At 39.6% G+C, this 19,662-nt stretch overlaps 2 protein-coding genes across 4 annotated transcripts; one reads left to right on the top strand and one right to left on the bottom strand.

Moving 5' to 3' along the window:
* Positions 1 to 567: 567 nt before the first annotated feature.
* On the bottom strand, positions 568 to 9,558 carry LOC112557241. The gene is made up of 5 exons (XM_025226984.1): positions 9,472 to 9,558; positions 3,765 to 3,978; positions 2,997 to 3,201; positions 2,290 to 2,369; positions 568 to 2,029 (listed from the first exon to the last, which is right to left on the bottom strand). Exons 2-5 carry the CDS (start codon positions 3,925 to 3,927, stop codon positions 1,860 to 1,862), a joined length of 618 nt encoding a protein of 205 aa, XP_025082769.1. The 5' UTR covers positions 3,928 to 3,978; positions 9,472 to 9,558; the 3' UTR covers positions 568 to 1,859.
* Positions 6,530 to 18,183, top strand: LOC112557240. 3 transcript variants are annotated; one of them, XM_025226981.1, is made up of 5 exons: positions 6,530 to 6,988; positions 9,494 to 9,666; positions 10,178 to 10,401; positions 10,920 to 11,008; positions 15,842 to 16,325. In XM_025226981.1, the coding sequence occupies exons 1-5, from the start codon at positions 6,739 to 6,741 to the stop codon at positions 15,916 to 15,918; spliced, it is 813 nt and encodes a 270-aa protein (XP_025082766.1). In that variant the 5' UTR covers positions 6,530 to 6,738; the 3' UTR covers positions 15,919 to 16,325. The 3 variants fall into 3 exon arrangements, with proteins under 3 accessions (XP_025082766.1, XP_025082768.1, XP_025082765.1); XM_025226983.1 differs by lacking the exon at positions 15,842 to 16,325 and adding an exon at positions 14,412 to 14,843; XM_025226980.1 differs by lacking the exon at positions 15,842 to 16,325 and adding an exon at positions 17,605 to 18,183 and having other exon boundaries at positions 6,533 to 6,988.
* Positions 18,184 to 19,662: the final 1,479 nt, after the last annotated feature.

Here is a 19,662-nt window from a genome sequence, read left to right on the forward strand (position 1 = left end):
AAGCGCAAGAAATAAAACAAATCCTTTTGCTTTCATGAAAATTGAACTGTGGTAATTTAAATTTCTTATTCGTATCTGAAATAAATTGATGTCTTACAAAATATTTCGTACAGGGAGCGTTAATTTATAATGACTTGTGGAGCACGGTCGCAGCTTTCGTAAGACATGAACCTCATAAATGTCCCAACAATTAATGAAGTGTCCCAAGTAGGCAAGCCTGTCTGGTTCGGCCATGCATGACACAGTGTTCTGTCTAAAACTGTCCCTCGCAGTACTTTTAAGGAGGAATGATCAACACCAAGTTGGACAGAGGAAGAAGTGGTTAGCAAATGAGAACAGAAGACAAAAGCAGCATGATCTGTTAGCCACTTCGTCTATCCAGCTGTTCCCCAAAAGATGAGTAATAAGAGATAAGAACCACTTGTCAGTTTGTACCAGCCAATGTATGGGTAATGTTATTAAAATTGTGCTTATAAGATAATATGTTCTCCACATATATGGATTCATCTGAAGAGTAGAATTCAACTTGGTCACATTCAGGAACATCAATACAAATGAAAAAAAAAATGATTTTGGTTTTAACTTTACTAAGAAACAAATACAAAATTATATTACTTGAAAATACATGTTAAAAAGAAAATAAGTCACTGCACCCTACACGTACTTCTGCTGAATATCTACAGCATATACATGCATTGGCTACAAGACTAAAAATAAATTAAATACTAAATTCTTTCACCACTTAAATCTCTGAAATTACCATGTGTGCATCCTTTGAAAAGGATAATCCCAAACTTACCTTTGCCTTTACAAATGTTAGGTCATTGTGCTTTTTCCTAAGGTTTTTTTCCAGAGAAGGGAGAGATGGGTGGGGAGGAGGTGTCAGCTCTGATCTCCTCTGGATTCTCTAACCTCATGGCTAGCCACCTGTGACCTCAGATCAAGAAAGATGCCCCCCTATTCTTTCTCCCCCTCCCACCCCCGTGGCAACAGTGTACATTCTAAAATATTCGGGGTAGGAGCATTAAGAGGGTGGAGTGGCAAGGGACAAAGGCTATATATATATAGAGAGTTGCACAGGTATGAGAATTACCCTACCCAGGAATTTGAGTATTTTTGTGAACGTTTCACTTGTGTTGGAAACATCAACCAGTGTAAGATTAAAGCCAGCTATACCCACCACAGTGTTTGATCCTTAGTATTGTGGTGAGATGCTTATTGCTTAAGCAACCCTCACCGCCCCTAGCTGTTACACAAATAACATCATCCAATGATCATTTGAATATCTACATAGAAAAAAAAAACGCCACTTGTATTCAGCTCAAAACACATCATAAAAAATGGCAATGAAATAAACCTTCATTTTCAAAAATAATCATAATCATTGTCCAGAATATAAATATGTAATTGCATCCAAAGAAAAGAAGCTGAGATGGTAGTAAAAAATTTAAGTAGATTAAAAAAAAACAAAAACAAATGTTACAAAGAACACCTAAATCAGACATAATAAATACTACAAAGTCTGTAAGATGTTATCCAAATTGTCCTTCTTAAATGGCAGTGTTATAATCCTGACTTCTAGACACTGACAGCCATTGATATGTCTGCCAGGTTAATTTGTAGAATGAAATAATGATAACAACATTCGTATAATCAGCATTCATCTTTGCAATATTACCTTTTTGTTTTTATGTTTTTTTTTCTTACCTGGCATTTCATGCATTTATGTAGAACTAAATGAACATTCGTTGTTAGAAAATACTGTACTCATTAACTGAAACAGAATAATCTTATTTTAAACTGCTTTTGCGTATCTATGTACAGGAATGTCTTTTATATGGCTATATGAAAGTGAATATTTACTTTAATAACAGAACTACCAGGAGGCCAACAAACATGTACAAAGCAGTTGGTATTAGAAAGGTGCCAATTCCAAAGACATCAGGATCATACTCAAAGCAGCTGGCTCCTTCAACAACTTCGAAGTTTTGAGCTTCACAAAATGCAGATCCATTAGAATATTCTTTTCCTGAGGTGAAAGTAAACAAAACAAAACATGATACCTCTGAAAATTAAAATAGTCATATAAACTCAGTATGAGATCAAAAGGCTAGACTGACTTTCAAATGTTAGTTACATCAGACTAATGCATCACAGTAACAACAGAAAATCAGCAGTTTGGCAAAGCTTTCAGTTTATGCAGTAATACTCTGTGTGTGCATGTGTATGTGTGAGAGTATACAATTCTATTGAAGAATTTTCAAATTCTGTATCTGACAAGAGCCTCACCAATAATTTGATTGCCAACACCAGCATTACGACAGTCTTCATAGAGAGATTTACAGTACTTTGCGCAAACTCGCAGCTTCCTGCAAAGAATAGCAGTTGTGTAGCATCTTTTAGAGTAAATCACCTAGAATGCAGAAGGATGATGAAAAATAGTTCTATAAATATTATTGGTAACACTGAGTCAGTAACAACAAACCATTAGTGCAGTAAAGCAACCATACCAGCCTAATTCTATAACTGGACTGATCTGTTTTATACAAATTTAACTGCAAGACAATACATATCGTGATAGACAAAACAAGATCCTGCACTGGAGGATAGAAAACTTATAAGAATTCTCTCTTACATCTGACATTTATGAAATTAAGCTGAATGCCTATCGGAAAGGTCCTTGTTAAGTTTACTGCTTAAGTGTTATCTTTACAGCAAGATGCATTGAGGTGTTCATGTGTATACACAGAGTATATATATATAAAACTGCTATGCATTTTGGGCACTTTTCAAGGGCGCAGAACAATCTTAAATAACACATGACCTGTGAAACTCATTTTGTTCACTCATAAATCTGCTTTAAGTCTGTTATTTAAATGCTTCTAATACCATCAGTCTCACACACATATGCACACTTTTTTTCTCTCTCTCACACACATGCATGAATGCACACACAAGGATGAACACACACAAAAATCAAAGTAACTGATACCTACTGGTCTATATACCACAAATGTTGATCAGGGCTGCAAAAAAAGCACATGAGATAGTTAAGCTGATTTCGACAAGCTCTTGTTGCTGAATGCAGAGGTTCTATGTTAGAAAACACAGATGTAACCTCTGTTCGTTTGCAGCATGCCTGGTTTGAATACCACGAACAATTGACGAGACCACCCTCAGGTTTGGCAACCCTGTCACTATCTGTAAAAAAAGATTTGTGTCTATATAAGTTTGAAATATGCAACAAAGGATGCATAAATGCTGTTATTCTTGTCAGCTCATTAATGAATTAATGTTCACGTAAGTGATATTCCTAATTCCTTTATGCAGATTATGTGTATATGGCAAACAAAATTACAAAATATACTGAACTAGGTAACAGATATTTAGTTTATAAATAATGAAATCTAATTTAAGAATTTTTTTTCTTAACGACTTAAGTCTTTGAACTGTTTAGATAAGGGAAATAACCACGAAAAATATACTCGATTTTAACACTATAGCCTCCCTTAGTATAATGATTTGCGACGTTTATCATCATCCGTTTAGTTGAAAAACAGTTACAACCTAACTAGAAAACACAACAATGAAAACGAAAACACAATAGCAAAGGCAATCATCCCTTGGTGAGATTTTTAATCTCTATGAGATCTTCACTACAATTTTTACACCTGAAATAAAAATATAATTGGATAAATATATTTTTTGACATAATAAATAATGTAGAAAAAGACATAGTAATAGAGAAAATAAACAGGACTTACAGAAATAGGTACACGGCTTCCTTTCTTCAGTCTCATACGAAACCTCCTCTTCCGACTGAATACATGTCACCAATAGGAGGCACACAATAACAGTCCCCAATTCTCTCATCTCGCTCGACTGAGTTGCAGACGATCGATTTCGCGACTCTGGCACCCCAGCCATTTAAGAATGTAGAAATGATGGAATCTTTAGTTAACAGGAATGCGTTATCTTCTGGAACAGTGACAGAAGCAGGAGTACGTTTTTATCCCCTTCTCTTTGTTTCCATCACTCGCTACTAAATCAACAGTCTCTCTTCTTCCCTGTTGGATACTATATTTTTATCCCTCTTTTTTTCCCTCAACAGAGGATACATTTCAAAGAGGCGTACGGTAACCATCTTATTAACAAAACCGAGAGAGGCTTGCGGGCGGCGATTAATAATCATGCAAAAGCTACCTCATACCTGGTTTCTTTCGGGTTGAAGTTTGCCATGAACTCTTCCAGCTGTAATTTTATTGTCAATCCTCGATCTTATCTGAGTCAGGTTTATTAATGGGTTGCGACAGTGCAGCGAAATAATGAAACAACTATATATATTCTTATGGTCTTAATATTCTAGCTCTCCCTATATACACTGACGCCACACAATTATACTCAATAAATAAGCTTCCTTCAAATGAGATGAGACAGATACAGATCGAGTTGACAATGAAATCACAAGATTAATTCGAGGAAGAAACTGACTTGTCGAATCTAAAATCCTGCTTTGTAGACTGATATATGATGCTATATATCTGTTCTGTTCTTGGATTTAACGCCATCGATGGTATTCATTATCGCAGTTTAATAATTAAAATTAAATTAGTAATTAATGGAGAAGGCAACTAAGTTCCCACAACGTATGTATTATATTGCACTTTTTTGTATGAAAAAATTGCAGTTAAGTACGTATATCTCTTTTAATGATTCGTTTCAAAATTTGCCATCTCCTTTGGGGATATATAATGTGAAGACTTTTTAATGAGAAAAGAAGACTAATTGATTGTTCTTTATCAATCGACTGTTTTTCGATATGTGTTTCTGATGAAGGCGTCTTTTTTTTTAAGTTATTGATCATCGTCAGAATAATCTTTCTCGCGCGTTTTTTTATAATGTGCACCGACTTGTAACTTACTGCCTCTATACAAATTTAAGCTAAAGCATAATCCTATGATTTTCCTTATTTACATTTCTTGCGTTAACATTTCTAAAAGTACTCGATCTGTCTGAGCGATGAATCCATATATACTGTTGGGTTGAAAACAGTTAACTGCATTAAACTACCATCATCCTTTAATAACCTGCTTCATGTCGTCTACATAATTTTTTAATTCAAAGCTCGATTGCTTTTGTTGTTGTTGTTGTTGTTGTTGTTGTTGTTGTTGTTGTTGTTGTTGTTGTTGTTGCACTGCATTAGGGTAGACTGCCCTGTCCACCGCCTCGTCTGCCCGTAGTTCAGGGGAGAATACTACTCAAAAAAACAAAAAACAAACAAAACAAAAAAGACCTCCCCCCAAACAAACCACCAATCGCGAAAGTTGCATTCCTTTTAACGATCTGTCTCCAGTAATCAGAGGAAACAAAGGAGGTAAGGTCACACGAGTTCACACGCGCATGGACTCACACACAGGCAGCGGTCTCCAGCTTTGGAAAATGTACGAACATGGACGTAGATATATAGGGATCTAAGTTCGTGGTACGAAGATAGCAAAGTAGCCAAGAATAGAACAGGAGGCTAAATTTAGATGATTACGTAAGTATGATGTATAGCGTCGTGACAACATCTGAGACCGCACGACGAGTGCTGGGTGGGGGTCAGGGATGGGGTCAAAGGAAACAAACAGTGACAGACGCTGAGACAAAACTCAGCTAAAGATTTTTTTGAGTTGAAAAATGGGCTTCAGTGATAGTGGTGACTTTGTTTCGCATTTCGTCACCTTCGTCTGTAGCAGCTCACTGAGGCATCTGTTACAGAAGCCAGGACACGGCAGGAAAAGCACAATCAAGTTCTGAACGGAATCCCCAAAGTAGATGGAGCAACTAGAAATAAACGCACAATAAATATGCACTGGGGATAGGGGTAATGAATGTATCTCTGGCTGGTGTTACCTTTGGGGTCGACGGTAGTAATCGCCGTACTCTTTATGCCAGTGGTGCCCAACCTTTTTTCGCCCGAGGGTCAAACGGGACATGGTTTAAAATCTCGCGCGGGCCAGAACATGGTGGTTTGGCCAGAATCTGATGTTGAAGATGAAAATTATGTTGTGTCTGGTTAAAATGAGCTGGCCGGATGTGCCGTAGGTTGGGCACCCCTGCTCTATGCTTTAATGTTTAAACTCCATAAAGTTTCGAAAAGGGGAACCAATTTTTAATTTAAGCACATTTTTGGTATGTATATAATGCAAGACCTATTTAGGGCTGAGGAGCTTTTTTAGTATACTGATTTAAAGAACACACACACACACGTTTTAAATGCCGTTCGCCGAGATTAATATTTTTAGTAATTATTGCAACACCCCGGAGTCTTATAAATAAACCTCAAGTGTCTAGCACTAGGTAAGATATAATACGGACACTTCGTGATCACCAGCAAACGCATATGTCATCGGTACTCAGAGAGGGAAACGCGGATGAACACGTTCGCCAGAAAAGTTGACGAAGACTTGTGTCCAGACAGGAGGCGGAGCTTAGACGCCCCGGTAAGGTATGCATCTCAGGTACACGACAGCAAGATCCCTCCCCATAGCCCCATCACTCCACGCCATCTCCGCGGCTTCGCACACCTGTGATCCCCGAGGAGGTACATCAACTCAGTCCGCTCCCACGCATATCACCAGGCCCTGAGTCCACCGTGCAGGCTGCTGGAACCTGCCTGGAGGAAAGTAACCAAAGTGGGGAGATAGTCGCCGAACGACCGTTGAGCTTACCAAACAAGGGAGGTAACTGTTAGTTATGGCGCATTTTCTAACCGCTCTGGTGGCGCTGGTCGTCCTGGTACCTGATTCTCTGGGACAAGGCCCTCCGCCTCCACCAATGTCAATGCCACCCATGCCGTCGCACGCGATGATGTACCCCCAGGTGCAAAGCAGCCACTGTCGATACCTCATCACGGCACCGTCCAACTGGGGCGTCAACGCCAGTCCATTCAAGATCTACACCAGGTCGTACTCTGGGCTCGTTAGGAGAAGCTATCCCATTGAAGGTCAGACGAGTCGCAATCCTTTGTAAGAATCATTTGAGACTAGGATTATATTGTGGAAAGTAGCTGTCAGCTATGTGTTAAAACACAGGAATATCGTTAATTATCTCTTTCCATCCATCCCCCCACTCTTCACTTCTCTTCCTCTCTTCTTTTTCGCCTTGACGCTTACCTGCCGGTCACGATGTCAACCCTCTTTCCATAATTTCCATGATTTTTTTCGAAAAAATCAGTACATGTGCACAAAAGTTAAATACAGACAACAGCAAGCACCAGAACACTACACAATTGCACGTATTTTGAAAACGCAGCGAAGGGTCATGCACTTTTTCTCGTCTGTGTTTATATGTACAGAGCTAATATGCCTGTGCTCACAAACATATTCTTCAGCTCAATATTTCGCAGGTAGTTCCTAAACAAACTTTGTATGTTTTCCTATTTCCAAAATCTAACTTATGCCGCAACAAGGGCGTGTTTCGTGTTTTACAGCTTTCTTCTGTTTAATACAACGCGCTTAAAATCATTTCGAAATGTTCGCCATCTAGGAAGCTTGCAACATAGTTTAAGCAATTCCTCAGATGACCTTAGTTCGAGGTGTTCCATATGACAAGAAAACGAAGGTTATCAACATCTCAGGTAGTTGTTAACATTACTGATAAATAATGTGAACGATAAACTACTTTGGTTCCTCCTTCTTCTTTGGTTAGTTTCTTTTCTTTTTCTTCTTACCTTGTGTCCCTCTTTTTGTCTCCTTGTCCGTATGTCTATAAATTGTTATATAATAATCCATCAATGATGAAAATAGATATTAAATTGAGTTTGTTTGCCCTCTCAATCTCTCTTTCTTACCGAATGTCTGGCATTGTTTATAGAGTGCACACGTATCACGATACAGTACATCGTCACAGTAGTGGAGCAGACACCTTGGTGATTTATGCGGGTGTCATGAAGGCTGGTTACAGAAGTCTCTAGACAGGCTTACATGGCTATGGTGTGTGTGTGAGAGAGACCATACCATAATTCTTCAGCTCTGAACGTGTATAGTTGTTCTCATTAATCATTGGCTGGGGTTCTATAAAAGGAAGAAAGAGAAGAAAAAAACTTCCTTCATCTCAGGCTCTCGCCCATGACTGAAGGAAAGTAAATGATGGAAACAAATATTTATATATCTGATATATTTCAATAAGTCGATCTATATATCTTATAAGGTTGCCTCTGGGTATGAAACACGTATGAAACGCACTCAACATAATATAGAATGTCATATGAGAAAAAAAAATATGTAGTCAGAAGCTTTCCCCAGTTAAATAAACGAAAAATCTCAAGCTTTCTCCCATCATATAAACAGTTTTCTTTTTCGCAACAATACCACTAAAAGCTACTACGTTTGTTTACCGTAAGATTTACGCTTTTGGCAATAAGACAAAATATTTATATCATTTGTTTAATCGTTAATAAACAGAGAGAATTTAACAGGACTGCAAATTCACCTTGCTTTAGTCCTCTTGAGCAGCTGAAGTACTCAGATTCCCACCAACCCGTGCTCTGGCTTTATCAACTTCATGCATACTTTTGATAGCTCTTAATATTTTCCCAAGGGTGCTATTATTATATATGCAATACAGTTTGAAAATTTTCCTTAGTTATAGGATTGAAAGTTCTCTTGAAATCTACGAAGACTAGATACAGTTTTTTGGGGGGTTTAACCAACTGCTTCTGAATAAGTGCCATCAAGGTAAATACGTGGTAAATATAAGCTACAATCCTTCCTTAATTCCACTTGTCCTTCAACAAGAATATTGCTTTTGCTCAATCTATTCATATACAGTCTTTTAATAATAATAATCTCGAATTTTGTTACAGATATTAAAAATATATACACGTCTATGTACACCCTTTCTGTGCAACGGTTGATTGATGACTTTGGACCGTACATTAAGAAACATACGGTTCAAATATATTTGAAATAGAGATAAAGAGGTGTGTGTGTGCGAGAGAGGGAGAAAGAAAAGAGAGAGAGATCTGCAATTGCGTCAACAAAAGCAAGCAAGCAAGCGCGCACACACTACACGAACGGATGCGTGCGAGAACATCTCGTCCAGACTACCTCGCGCAGAGACATGGTCGCCGCAGTAACGTATGTCCGTTGAGCGTCACAATGTCGGTGTATTGTCATACACTTCCTCTTGCCACATTGCATTCTGACGTGGTGTTCCTTTATCATCAGTCACGCCGAAGAACGAAAATATCCAACAAAGCAGCCTTTGTCCTGGACTCGTATAACTACACTTTTGTCTTTCTCTCTCACTCACCCGACACATATAAAAATAACCACACGTACCTTAGCAAATGCAAGATTACCCTTCTCCACCCCAAAGCAGAATAACCACACACACACATCACAAGTCTCTGCACTCCCTACAGCTGACATCGTGTGTCGTTCGTTAACCCCTTATTGCCAACATTAACATTATTGTCTAACCCACCTCGTCTGTCTCAATGTTGTAGTCTCCATACTGCCCTCTCACCCGCGCCTGGGTGGCTTCAACTTCACGGACTTCGCGCTATGGGCAGAGCCAGATCTTCCACCCTTCCCCGCGGCTCCCAGGATCGAGCTCGAGCCTGTCGCCGGGGCGCAACAAGCTCCACCTGTAGCAACCACACAACTGGGGACGTGGCATGTGGGTATTACTGGCATCAGTTATGGACGGGGTATATGGGTATTATTGACATCAGTTAGGGACGTGGCATATGGGTATAATGGACCCAAGCTAAGGACGTGGCATGTGGTCATAGCTGATTACAGTGAACATAGCTCGTCCATATATTTCAGAAATCAAAAGTGTCTTTATCGTCTTCTGTGTATAATGAAAGGGTGCCCACCAACTCGACCTTGGCATGCAGGAAGGCATTACTGATAATTTATTCATTTTTTGCAAGTACCTCCACACATCTGATCATTTTTACACTTTATCAGTGTCATGCCAGGAGGGGTAGGTTGAGAAGTTGGGAAGCACACTTCTATTTTGTTTCCGCATACATGATAAAGAGCGATCAGCAGTAGGATGGATCAGGCATGGGCTTCTTCTATACTTTCCATTATTTCTAGTGAAAAACGTACCTTGATTTACTATCATTGTGGTTTACTTATCTTCAGAGCACAAAATAAAGTGGTTTTTTTTTTTGTTAAAGGTATTACCACGGTTTGCCCCCGGGACATCGTCAATGAAGTGTAACATGTACACGGCATCCGACGACACAGTAGGAAGTTTTGAGGAGAGGATGACAGATCTGCTCAAGAGACAGTTTCCTCACGAGCCCAGACTCGTCAGCTTCCAGGCCGCCTCCCGCTCTGGGGCAGCCTTCCTATGGTACCCGGATGACAAGGCCCTCGCACAATCCACCATAAAATTCGTGTAAGTATCCCTCACTTTGTCTTTTTAAAGAAAACGGACGACTAAGCCTGTCTGACAGTCTTGAACTTTTCACATCTAAGCAATCAATCATTGTCGGTAGGCAGACGGATGGTGTTGAAGAGGTGAACGAAAAGCCGATTACATTTCTTCCAGCGTCCAAGGAAGGAGCCTTCCTCAAGTTCCCACCACTTCATCTCACCTCTTCTACTGGTTGATGTATTACGATATATCACAACCGCAACTGCTATCATCTAAATTTCCTTTTCTCTTCCAAGTAGAGTTACTCCACCTGAAAGAACCTTCTGTTAATGTTTAATGTTGCTGCTGTTTGTTCTGTTAATGTGGCTGACACTGGTTTGGTAATATTAGGTATATAGTTCTTTTCTTGGGGTAGTAGTAGCAGTTTGTTGTTGTTGCTTGCTTCTTTCTTTTTCTTCCCTTCCTTTTCCTTCTTCGGAAGTGCGTGTCATGTATTTATATCGTCGTGGTCGTCATGGTGTGTGTGTTTCTGTTGGCAGAGCCAAACTGAAGTCAATGGGAGGGTGGTTCCACCTGGAATCTACGGCATGGAATGTTTACAAGCCTCCTCCACCTCCACAACCATTCAGTGAGTCCTTGATTTAAAAAAAAAAATTTGTCCATTCATGCATACGGACACCTCTGACTTGATGGTGCGTGCGTGTGTGTGGGTGGGGTGGGGTGGGGTGGATGGGGTTGTGGTGTGGGAGAAATAGAGATAAGAGAGACATATAATTGTAAATTTAAATTAACATCCTCTGTAGATCACTGCATGGAGACACACGAGACGTGTCTACGCATGCGTGACTGCTGATTTCCGGTTTCGAGGTTTTGCGCTTTTTTTCGCATTAACGTACTCCACTTGTTTAAAGGCTTTCTTATTCACACATCATACTGTCTTAGGTTAAGAAGACCACTTAGCGAAATAGAGCCAAGTGCTTTGGGGCTCTGCAGTGCGATGACCTCTTCTCAAAAGTGAAGCTGAGTTGATAAATTATTATTTATTGCGCAGACAGGATGCCATACTGGCTTCACTGCCTGACCGCGTTACAGAGCAGAGCACAACAATCTTTCATTACTAGAGGAAAATAATACTTGTCCCACAGACAGGAAGTTAATACAAGACATCTGTTATGTGATTTTGGTTAGTCGGTTGTGGGGCACTCACCTTTGCTCGCGTGTGTGTATGTTCCTGCAAGCGCGAGAAAAGAGAGAAAGAAAGAGAGCAACGAAGCGTAAGAAAACGAAATTTTAAGTCACGCGACGTGAATGCTTGTGACAAGATCGTGACAAATGTAAGATTTATGACTTCCCTTGTCGCCACTACTGTAATAACAGTCAAGGAAAACGTTAGCCTAGAATCTTCGTGAGACTTACAGAGAAACACAGTTATATATATATAAAACTAAGCTAAAAACGACAGCTTGTGACAACAAAACATAAAGAAAAAAAAAAAGAAAAAAAAAACAAGAAAAAAAACAAGAAAAAAGAAAAAAAAACAACAACAACAAACCCCCAAAACAAAACAAAAACCAACAGAACACAAAACAACAAAATAAACACCAAATAAAACAAAGAAAAATAACTCAGAAAACCCCGATAAGCCTTTATCAGAAATACAACTGGCATAAGTTAGGTCTAAGTTTTAAAAGGAAGTATTTCAAATATTTCTCTCTCTTCATTTATTTATGTAATCTTGAAAGTGACCTCGGTATATACATCATCTTCACCCTGAATCACTGTCTTTGTGTTCACCGTCACGCTTAGCTGCGTTGAGCAACGTGATGGGCCAGTAACTCTCTCGAGGGCGGAGACAAGGAAGCTGTGGAGACAACAAAAAGCTTCGCAACAACGAACCTTCTGTTTGTCACCTTTGCATAAATGCACAATGAACCATTGTCACCATGTAGTTACCAATAACTATAGTCATCGAAATTCCCTTTCATGGTGGAAACAGTATTCAGGCATTTTGCACATGCGCCGTGCACGCTTGCCAGAACTTGGACGTTATATATTTGACGTAAACGCCACGTTAAAGGCAAAAAAAAAAAAAAAAAAAAAAAAAAAAAATCATCTTTTCAGCCGCGAACAGCGAGACATCTGCCGTTCATTACCATAGTCTGCGAAGACATAAGCATTGTGCTAATACCAATAATATTGCCACTACTTTCACTACTGCTAATAATAGCCTCAACAGCAGAAACGTTTTATTGTCCAGTAAAAATATCTAAATATTGCAATGGAAATTTTCATTTTACAGCAAAAGCAGTGTGTACAAAGGCAATTAAAATTTCAAAAAGACCTTCCCCAAACCATTTTAGCTTGACACTTTATGACAAGAGGTAGACGGTGATGTATGCCAGGGGGAGCTGCCAGCCGTCTTTGTATTCACGGCAGTCCTTTCACTTTATGATTTAAAACACCGAGGGTAGCCTCTCAGTGACAGCAAGCTGACAAATCAGACCACCCCACGAAAGTGCTTGCTGTCTTGTCCTTGCTACAGAACAAAGCAAATCAGCTTATGCTGTCAAATTTCTAGATTTGACTGTAAAAATACTTACTTAACTTGGGTGAGGTGAGAAAGAGATGAGTGTCAAGGGAGGGGATGGAGGGACAGTGAGAGAGAGAGAGAGAGCATTATCAGACTAGCAGACAGACAGGTCTGCGAGCTGTCGGGCGAAAGATCTTCTTGGTGTGTCTTGGACTGAGCAGTGCTCAGCGATGGGTCAGGGGGGTTAATGCTTACCGTCCTATCTATTCAATTCAAATTAAGGAAAAAATTGTTATACATTTATTTATCGAGCATCTCTATGCAAATCAAATGCTTTTTGGAGTCAGTTCGTTCGTCCGTCTATCTGTTTATCGAATGTTTTGTTTATAAAACAATGTGTTTGTACTAATGCAAATGCTTGCGCTGACTACAAGCCTTCTCTCCGCGTGCGATGCTGAAAAGTTCATGCGTACTTCTGCGTCTGTAGTGTATGCGTGAGAGAACATCGGTTGTTGTGTCTGTGCAGGTGTTTAAATATCCTAACGGATGTGCAATTGTACAGTTATGTGTTTCATGTGCAGAACTAGGTATATGTACATGTAGATATAGCTATTTTAGACAAGAGTGTTTGTGTATATGTATCTATATACAATAAAGAAAAATAAATAGTACAGTCTATAAATTAAAACGATATCCATTTCAGATTAAGAGTACCGACAAGTGCATGCAGGCTGCTTAGGAAAACTGCTATAAGGTCTACTGTCAGAACTGAAGCCGAAGTTTAAAAATTGTCAGTTTTTAAAAACAATTATGTTGAAGCCATCACAAATGATGTTTCCCGTAATTCTGAGAAAATTTATTTTAGAATATTTGCGTGTGACGTATAACAATTCAAGACTACATTTCAAGAGGTCAAACCCTTGACGCCATCGTACTCAAAGGTTACCAAGGATGCACGTTATTAACGTGTGTTTCTAATTCTGACTTTTCTTACGACCTTGACATATGGCACCACGTCTGGTGAGATTTAGAATTCAGATCCGCTTTACCAATAAGAAAAACAACAAAAATACAGTCACACATATTACTGTAAAATATTGTTTCAACTGACAGCTCATTAATTTGGGATCAGTTTTCAGCTTCATTTAGGTAAACTGCACTCTGGTGAACCTGTAAATCTACTTGTTGGTATGTGCAAGATTAAGACAAAGTGACAGTTTAGGCATTTGCAGCTGTTTTCAACTAATATAAGTACATTTTTGGGGGATTTCAACAACGTCTTCGACAAAAAAAAAAAAAAAAAAAAAAAAAATTTCAGTACCATAAGCATGTATTGCAATCATGCAGATGTTGATCGTTACAGTGATACATAGAATAGGAGATAGTGTTTGGTTACTTCTAGAATATGATAACACTTACAAGGACTCCAGAAAATATTAATCTGCGATTCACAAGCGACAGATTGCAACAGGCAGCTGATGGAACGGCTCTTCAATTCCAGATCTCGACACCTTTGTTGAACAAGTCAGTTCGCAACACGGAACACCGCCTTGAGGCAGCTGTCACGTGACTCTGGGGTTGTTTTTTTTTTTTTTGCTTTATTTTTTTTTGGTGACGATGATGCTACCTCACCCTCTTCCCCCAACGTCGAAGTAAAAGAAAAAAAAATCTAGTATATGTTGTCAGAAGGCTGATGGTGACGATCGAGCCTATTACTGGAAGCATCGAATCTGATTGCACTTCTAGTTGATGTCAGATGTAGAGAGAAACCATCTATCGACTTTCCCTTGCACGACTGTGACAAAGACTGTTTGATAAGTAATTATCCTAACTTTTTGTTTTGAAAAAAGTTATGTGTAGGTTTCCGACCGCCAATCAGGACATACATAACTTTATATACTTTCTTCGTGAATAAATATACATGTTGTTGTCACAGTCTTGTGGTCTCGTTATTTACGTGATTTAAACTTGTTTACGTGGAGGGGGAAGCGCAAGCGTATTTATGTCCATGCCTGCAAATGGTCACTTGACGACCACTGACATCGTTTACCTGTGCATGTGTGTTTTTGTGAAAAGTCTTGTGGTAGATTACGTGTGCACATCCGAAGAGATCCAGGTGTCCTGTGCATTGAACTGTGTCTTTCAACCACTGGATCCTCCCTGAGCTGTTTGTTGTACCGGGAGTGGATATCCACCTCAGTAGATGTGTGAATACCTGCCGCGGCAGTAAGTGTCACTCGTGTTTTCTAACATACCTTTATTTCTGTCACGTGCTCGTTTGTGAAATTAACTACAGCATCACAGCTTCCAGCGCAGTTTCAATCAATACTGTCATTGTATGACGTCACGATGTCCAGTACCGTCTCAGTTATTGATGTCCTTGTATGACGTCACAACTTCCAGTATGTCTCGATCACAAAAGGGATGACGTCACAACTTCCATGACGTTTTTAAAAGAGGGCCTGTAAAGCCCCAGTTTTCAAAATTGAAAATCAAAAGTTTGAAAATTGCTTTTGAATACTATTTTTAAAAGTAAAAGGTTTAAGAATCTATAAACTTTGAAGGCAAAGTCACCAGTTTATTTAGGCGAAAGAAATTGGAATTCTCTCTCGATGAATTTCTCTTTAGAAAAAGAATGTCGTTGACAGAAAGACAGCGAAGGCAAGTCTAGACAAAAGGCCCTCGTCAAACACTCGAATTTGTATGCATTATTCCAGAGTAGCTATAAAACTGTTTCCCAGCGAGCTCTAGGACTTAGCTGCTGGCACGCGCACTGAGCAAAAGAAAGTAGCAGCGAGAGAGCAAAGGACCGCGCATCTGTAGGTGGCGCCACCAGTCTTGCGCAGCGACAGCATCTGAGCAGACAACCGCATTGTGCGCGACATGCAGGCTGCGAACACTGCTCTAAAAGCGTAAACCCTTCCATTTCAGGTGACTACCAGGGGTTGAGAAGACTTCACACAGGAATGGAGAAATTGTACGAACTCAGCCAATCTTTAAGCTTGTGAAAACAGGAACAGTCCAATGTGCTCGTGCTTACCATTCCCTCTCTTTATTTTTTTTCTTCTTTTAAGCTAAAGCAAAAAGTAGGTGGCGCTCTTTTCTCAAACCTTGTCATCAGTTATTTGTCACTTGGACCGTTAGGCAAGCATTATTACCTATCTTGATGAATATGTTCCCTTCCAGCAGCAACGGTTCCTAAATTTCTCGAGGAAAGAACAAGACGACGAAAGGAAGCAGCTGGACCCCTTTCCACATGCCGTATCCTACTCACGATGAACCACTTACAAACCCTACCTTTATGGACATTAGGCTGTGGGATCTTTACCTAGTACTAATAAATTTACAGTTTTATCTTTTTCAAAGCAATGTTTTGCTTCACTTATAATTAAAAAGACTTTGTTTTTCGGTGTTATTGTTTTGTGATTTTGTTGATTATTATACAATCATTTTACCAAAGAGACAACTCGAGGGAAGTCGTAGGTGTACATGTATATGTGATTATATAATTATGCTGTTTGTATATGTGTGTAATTACCTATAAGTGTATGTATGTGTATAAGTGTACATATGTATGACGTATGTACATAAACACACTTGTCGACGTCCTAACAGCTGTGCTTCAAGGGACATGTACCGAGTGACCATGTCTGTTATGGCACGCACAAAGCAAATGAAGTATTGTGTCCACGTGTGTACTTTGTGTACTTTGCCAATGTGACCACACTACACTTTCGTCCCGTGCCAGATGAAAGAGGAGGGGCACCCACACCACCGCCATTGAAACTGCTGCTTTGCGTATCCGGTTAGCCGTGAGCTAGGACATAACCACGAAAAGAACTTGTTTGCGAGCATTTAACACCTGTTGTGTGTGTTTGTGATGGGGATGTTTGTGCTGGAGGTGGTCTGCGAACCAGCACAAGGATTTGATAACATCGTGAATCGTGCTTCGCTTCAAGCTTACCTTTACAGAACCTGACGAGACTCTTCTGGTCGTTGTGACTGGTGGTCTACCGGACAGCCTATAAGGGGGTGGTATGTACTTTCGATAATCCACAGCTTGGTTCTCTCTACCCCGGGTGCAGTTCAAGCAACAGGTAGGACGCATGCTGGGTGCTGTTGGCTCTGACTGTTTAGACGTTTTTCTAACTTGTTTACGACGTGAATTAATGCTTACATTAATTTTGAGTTAACTCATTTTTGTTGTTGCGAACCCTGTGTTATGAGGAGAAATAATGTTTATGTACTTAATTTTCGGTTATTTACGTGTGTCACGTTGAAGATTTGTTTGATGTGACGTGTAAGGGACGAGGGTGAGCATGCAAAGCATCGTAGTCATCAAACTAGCGAGAACGTCGATGAGACCCACAAAACTCGATGGTCAGTGCAGTTATTATATGTGACTGAGATCGTGTAAAAGAGATTAGAACTGAAAAAAATCCCCAAGAAGGTGTTCGCTTTCATAACAAATAAAAGACCAGTTAAAAAAGGGACAAAAACCGAAGAACATGTAGCTATGAAACATAGGATACAAGGGTAGCCGGAGTCTGTATGCCGAACAAATCAGACTCTGTGGGCCACTTTTTTTTTATATGGTTTTTATTTTTTCAAGCAGCTATGATGGATTCATTGGTCCTGCGACATCAGGCATTACTGTTTTAAAGCAAAGTTGTCTAATTTTATTCTCCTTACAGGCTGGAGCCAAATGACCAACACAGCTGAGCGAATGGCGGACACCATGCAGTCACTGAGAGCTTTGGAACGGAAACTGGAGAGGTCTGGGGCGCCCGGTATTTAAGGATTTCCAGAACTTCCGGTGAACGTTCAGTGAAGAACAGACGACACGAAGGCTTGAACAAATACCACATCTGTCGTACCGGGGAAACGGAGGCACATTGGTCAAGACAGAGATAACGAAAGCATCAGTTTTCTAGTTTTCTTACCGCTTTAATCATTTAAAGTTAAAAGAAATAAAAAAAGGAACGAGAAAATTTCACTTGGACCACATTCGTCTTGGAGGTGTTTTCATCTCAATGGCTATGCAACAGCATCGCAGAATTTGTTGCAGTGCAATTGTTCTATCATTCAGTATCATTGTGTTACACAATGCGGAAAATAAAAACCTACGCTTATTACATACTAAGCCACAGTCTGTAAGGATCATATTACATACTTTATTAAATGAACGTATCATATGAGGTTACGGAAATTTATACGCAAAGTACATTGTTGTACAATTTAGTACTAGCATTAAACAATGTGCTTAATATCAACCTGTTTATCATGCGTGGTTTTCTGGACGGATGGCATTTGCAGAGTCTGTATACATGTCATGATTGTTGTTTGCAAGCAGTGCAAAACGCGTGCATTCACCACACTCATAACGATCGATGCATGCATAAACAATAAATTCTTGCTCTGGCAGGAGCATTTGGCGTTTTTACACGACTATCAAAATAAAACTGTAAGTTGTAGCAAGAACTGTAGTTTAGTGGCATAAATGAAGCAATCGAACACAAAATTCGTCGACGTTTGACTCAATTCTGTTGATTGACAATAATAACACGCACTATACCGAGAAAGACAGAGACAGAAAAAGAGACAATGTTACACAGCAAGACAGTGACAGATCAAGACAGCATAATAAGGAGAGAGAATTAAGGTGAGTAATGGAGACCAAAACTTAAAGTGATCATGCAGATTGACGAGAGACAATTAAATGACAACTCTTTATTTATGATGGTAACAATTAAAATAAGCAAACTAAAGTTAAGCTTTATTAAACGCCTATACTTGATCGATCTAAGGCAAGGAAACTATAATTAAAACACTACTAATTATAACTATAAAACAATTAAAGGCATTAAAGAGGCTATATAATATATAAGAATATATATATGTGTACAATAAGATTGGGGTTGCTGTCTATAATTTGACTGGAATTTTGGACTGCTGAATAAGTATAACATACATGCAACTCCGCCTGGAAACCAACCGGGTATAACCAAACCTGCCGGTCCCAAGCCCGGATGAAGGAGGAGGGTTGAGCGTGGGGCTAGCAACCACACCCTAAACTATGATTCATGCACAATTTTTCATTGTTTTGAGTGCAATTGTTTCGTTGAATGGAAGGACTCTGCAAGCAATCAAAGGATCTAATATAGATAGTTTAGAAGTCATGCTTTGAGAGAGAGAAAAATGCCTTTTATTTTTCCAACCATGCACTTGATTACAACAAGAGTGTATATATTTAAAGAACTGATCGAATTTAAAGCTGATCAAAGCGATCGAGGAACATCGAAAGGGCGATGGAGAAAATTAGAGCGATAAAGCGAGGATTAGAGGTTTAGAGACAATCTTGTACGCTGGTTACTGAGTCACAGGTAGGGCACGAATAGTAAACTTCTTTAAATATGAGTGATGTGATCTTTGATTGACATATCAGTATATACAGTGATACCTCGGTTCTCGAACGCCTTGAAGTTCGACCAAATCGGTATTCGACCAGGAAATTCGAGAAAATTTTGTCTTGGAATCCGAACAAATATTTGGAACTCGAACATCCGAACGTCCGAGATGAGCCGAGTTGAGCCGAATGGCGTTCATTTCGGCCCAGCGCGCCTTGCTTGCGTCATCAGTGTGAGTGCAGAGATGAGTCACGTTTTTGTGGAGAGAGTCATGAAATGTGTGCAAAATGGGCAGAAATCGCAAATTTTGTTGAACAACATCACCCTGATAAAGTGGTAGCAAAT

This window comes from Pomacea canaliculata, linkage group LG2 (assembly GCF_003073045.1).
Source record: "Pomacea canaliculata isolate SZHN2017 linkage group LG2, ASM307304v1, whole genome shotgun sequence".
Lineage (NCBI taxonomy): Eukaryota > Metazoa > Mollusca > Gastropoda > Architaenioglossa > Ampullariidae > Pomacea > Pomacea canaliculata.

What these genes read in the sequence shown, in the direction of transcription:
- LOC112557241 (XM_025226984.1), bottom strand. Translation starts at nt 3,927, where the DNA reads ATGGCTGGGGTGCCAGAGTCGCGAAATCGATCGTCTGCAACTCAGTCG. An exon ending in CATTTGTGGTATATAGACCA is followed by an intron (nt 2,370 to 2,996) that starts GTAGGTATCAGT and finishes TATTCTTTGCAG; the next exon opens with GAAGCTGCGAGTTTGCGCAA. An exon ending in TGTTGGCAATCAAATTATTG is followed by an intron (nt 2,030 to 2,289) that starts GTGAGGCTCTTG and finishes CTTTCACCTCAG; the next exon opens with GAAAAGAATATTCTAATGGA.
- LOC112557240 (XM_025226980.1), top strand. Translation starts at nt 6,739, where the DNA reads ATGGCGCATTTTCTAACCGCTCTGGTGGCGCTGGTCGTCCTGGTACCT. An exon ending in CACAACTGGGGACGTGGCAT is followed by an intron (nt 9,667 to 10,177) that starts GTGGGTATTACT and finishes TTTTTGTTAAAG; the next exon opens with GTATTACCACGGTTTGCCCC. An exon ending in CAATCCACCATAAAATTCGT is followed by an intron (nt 10,402 to 10,919) that starts GTAAGTATCCCT and finishes TTCTGTTGGCAG; the next exon opens with AGCCAAACTGAAGTCAATGG.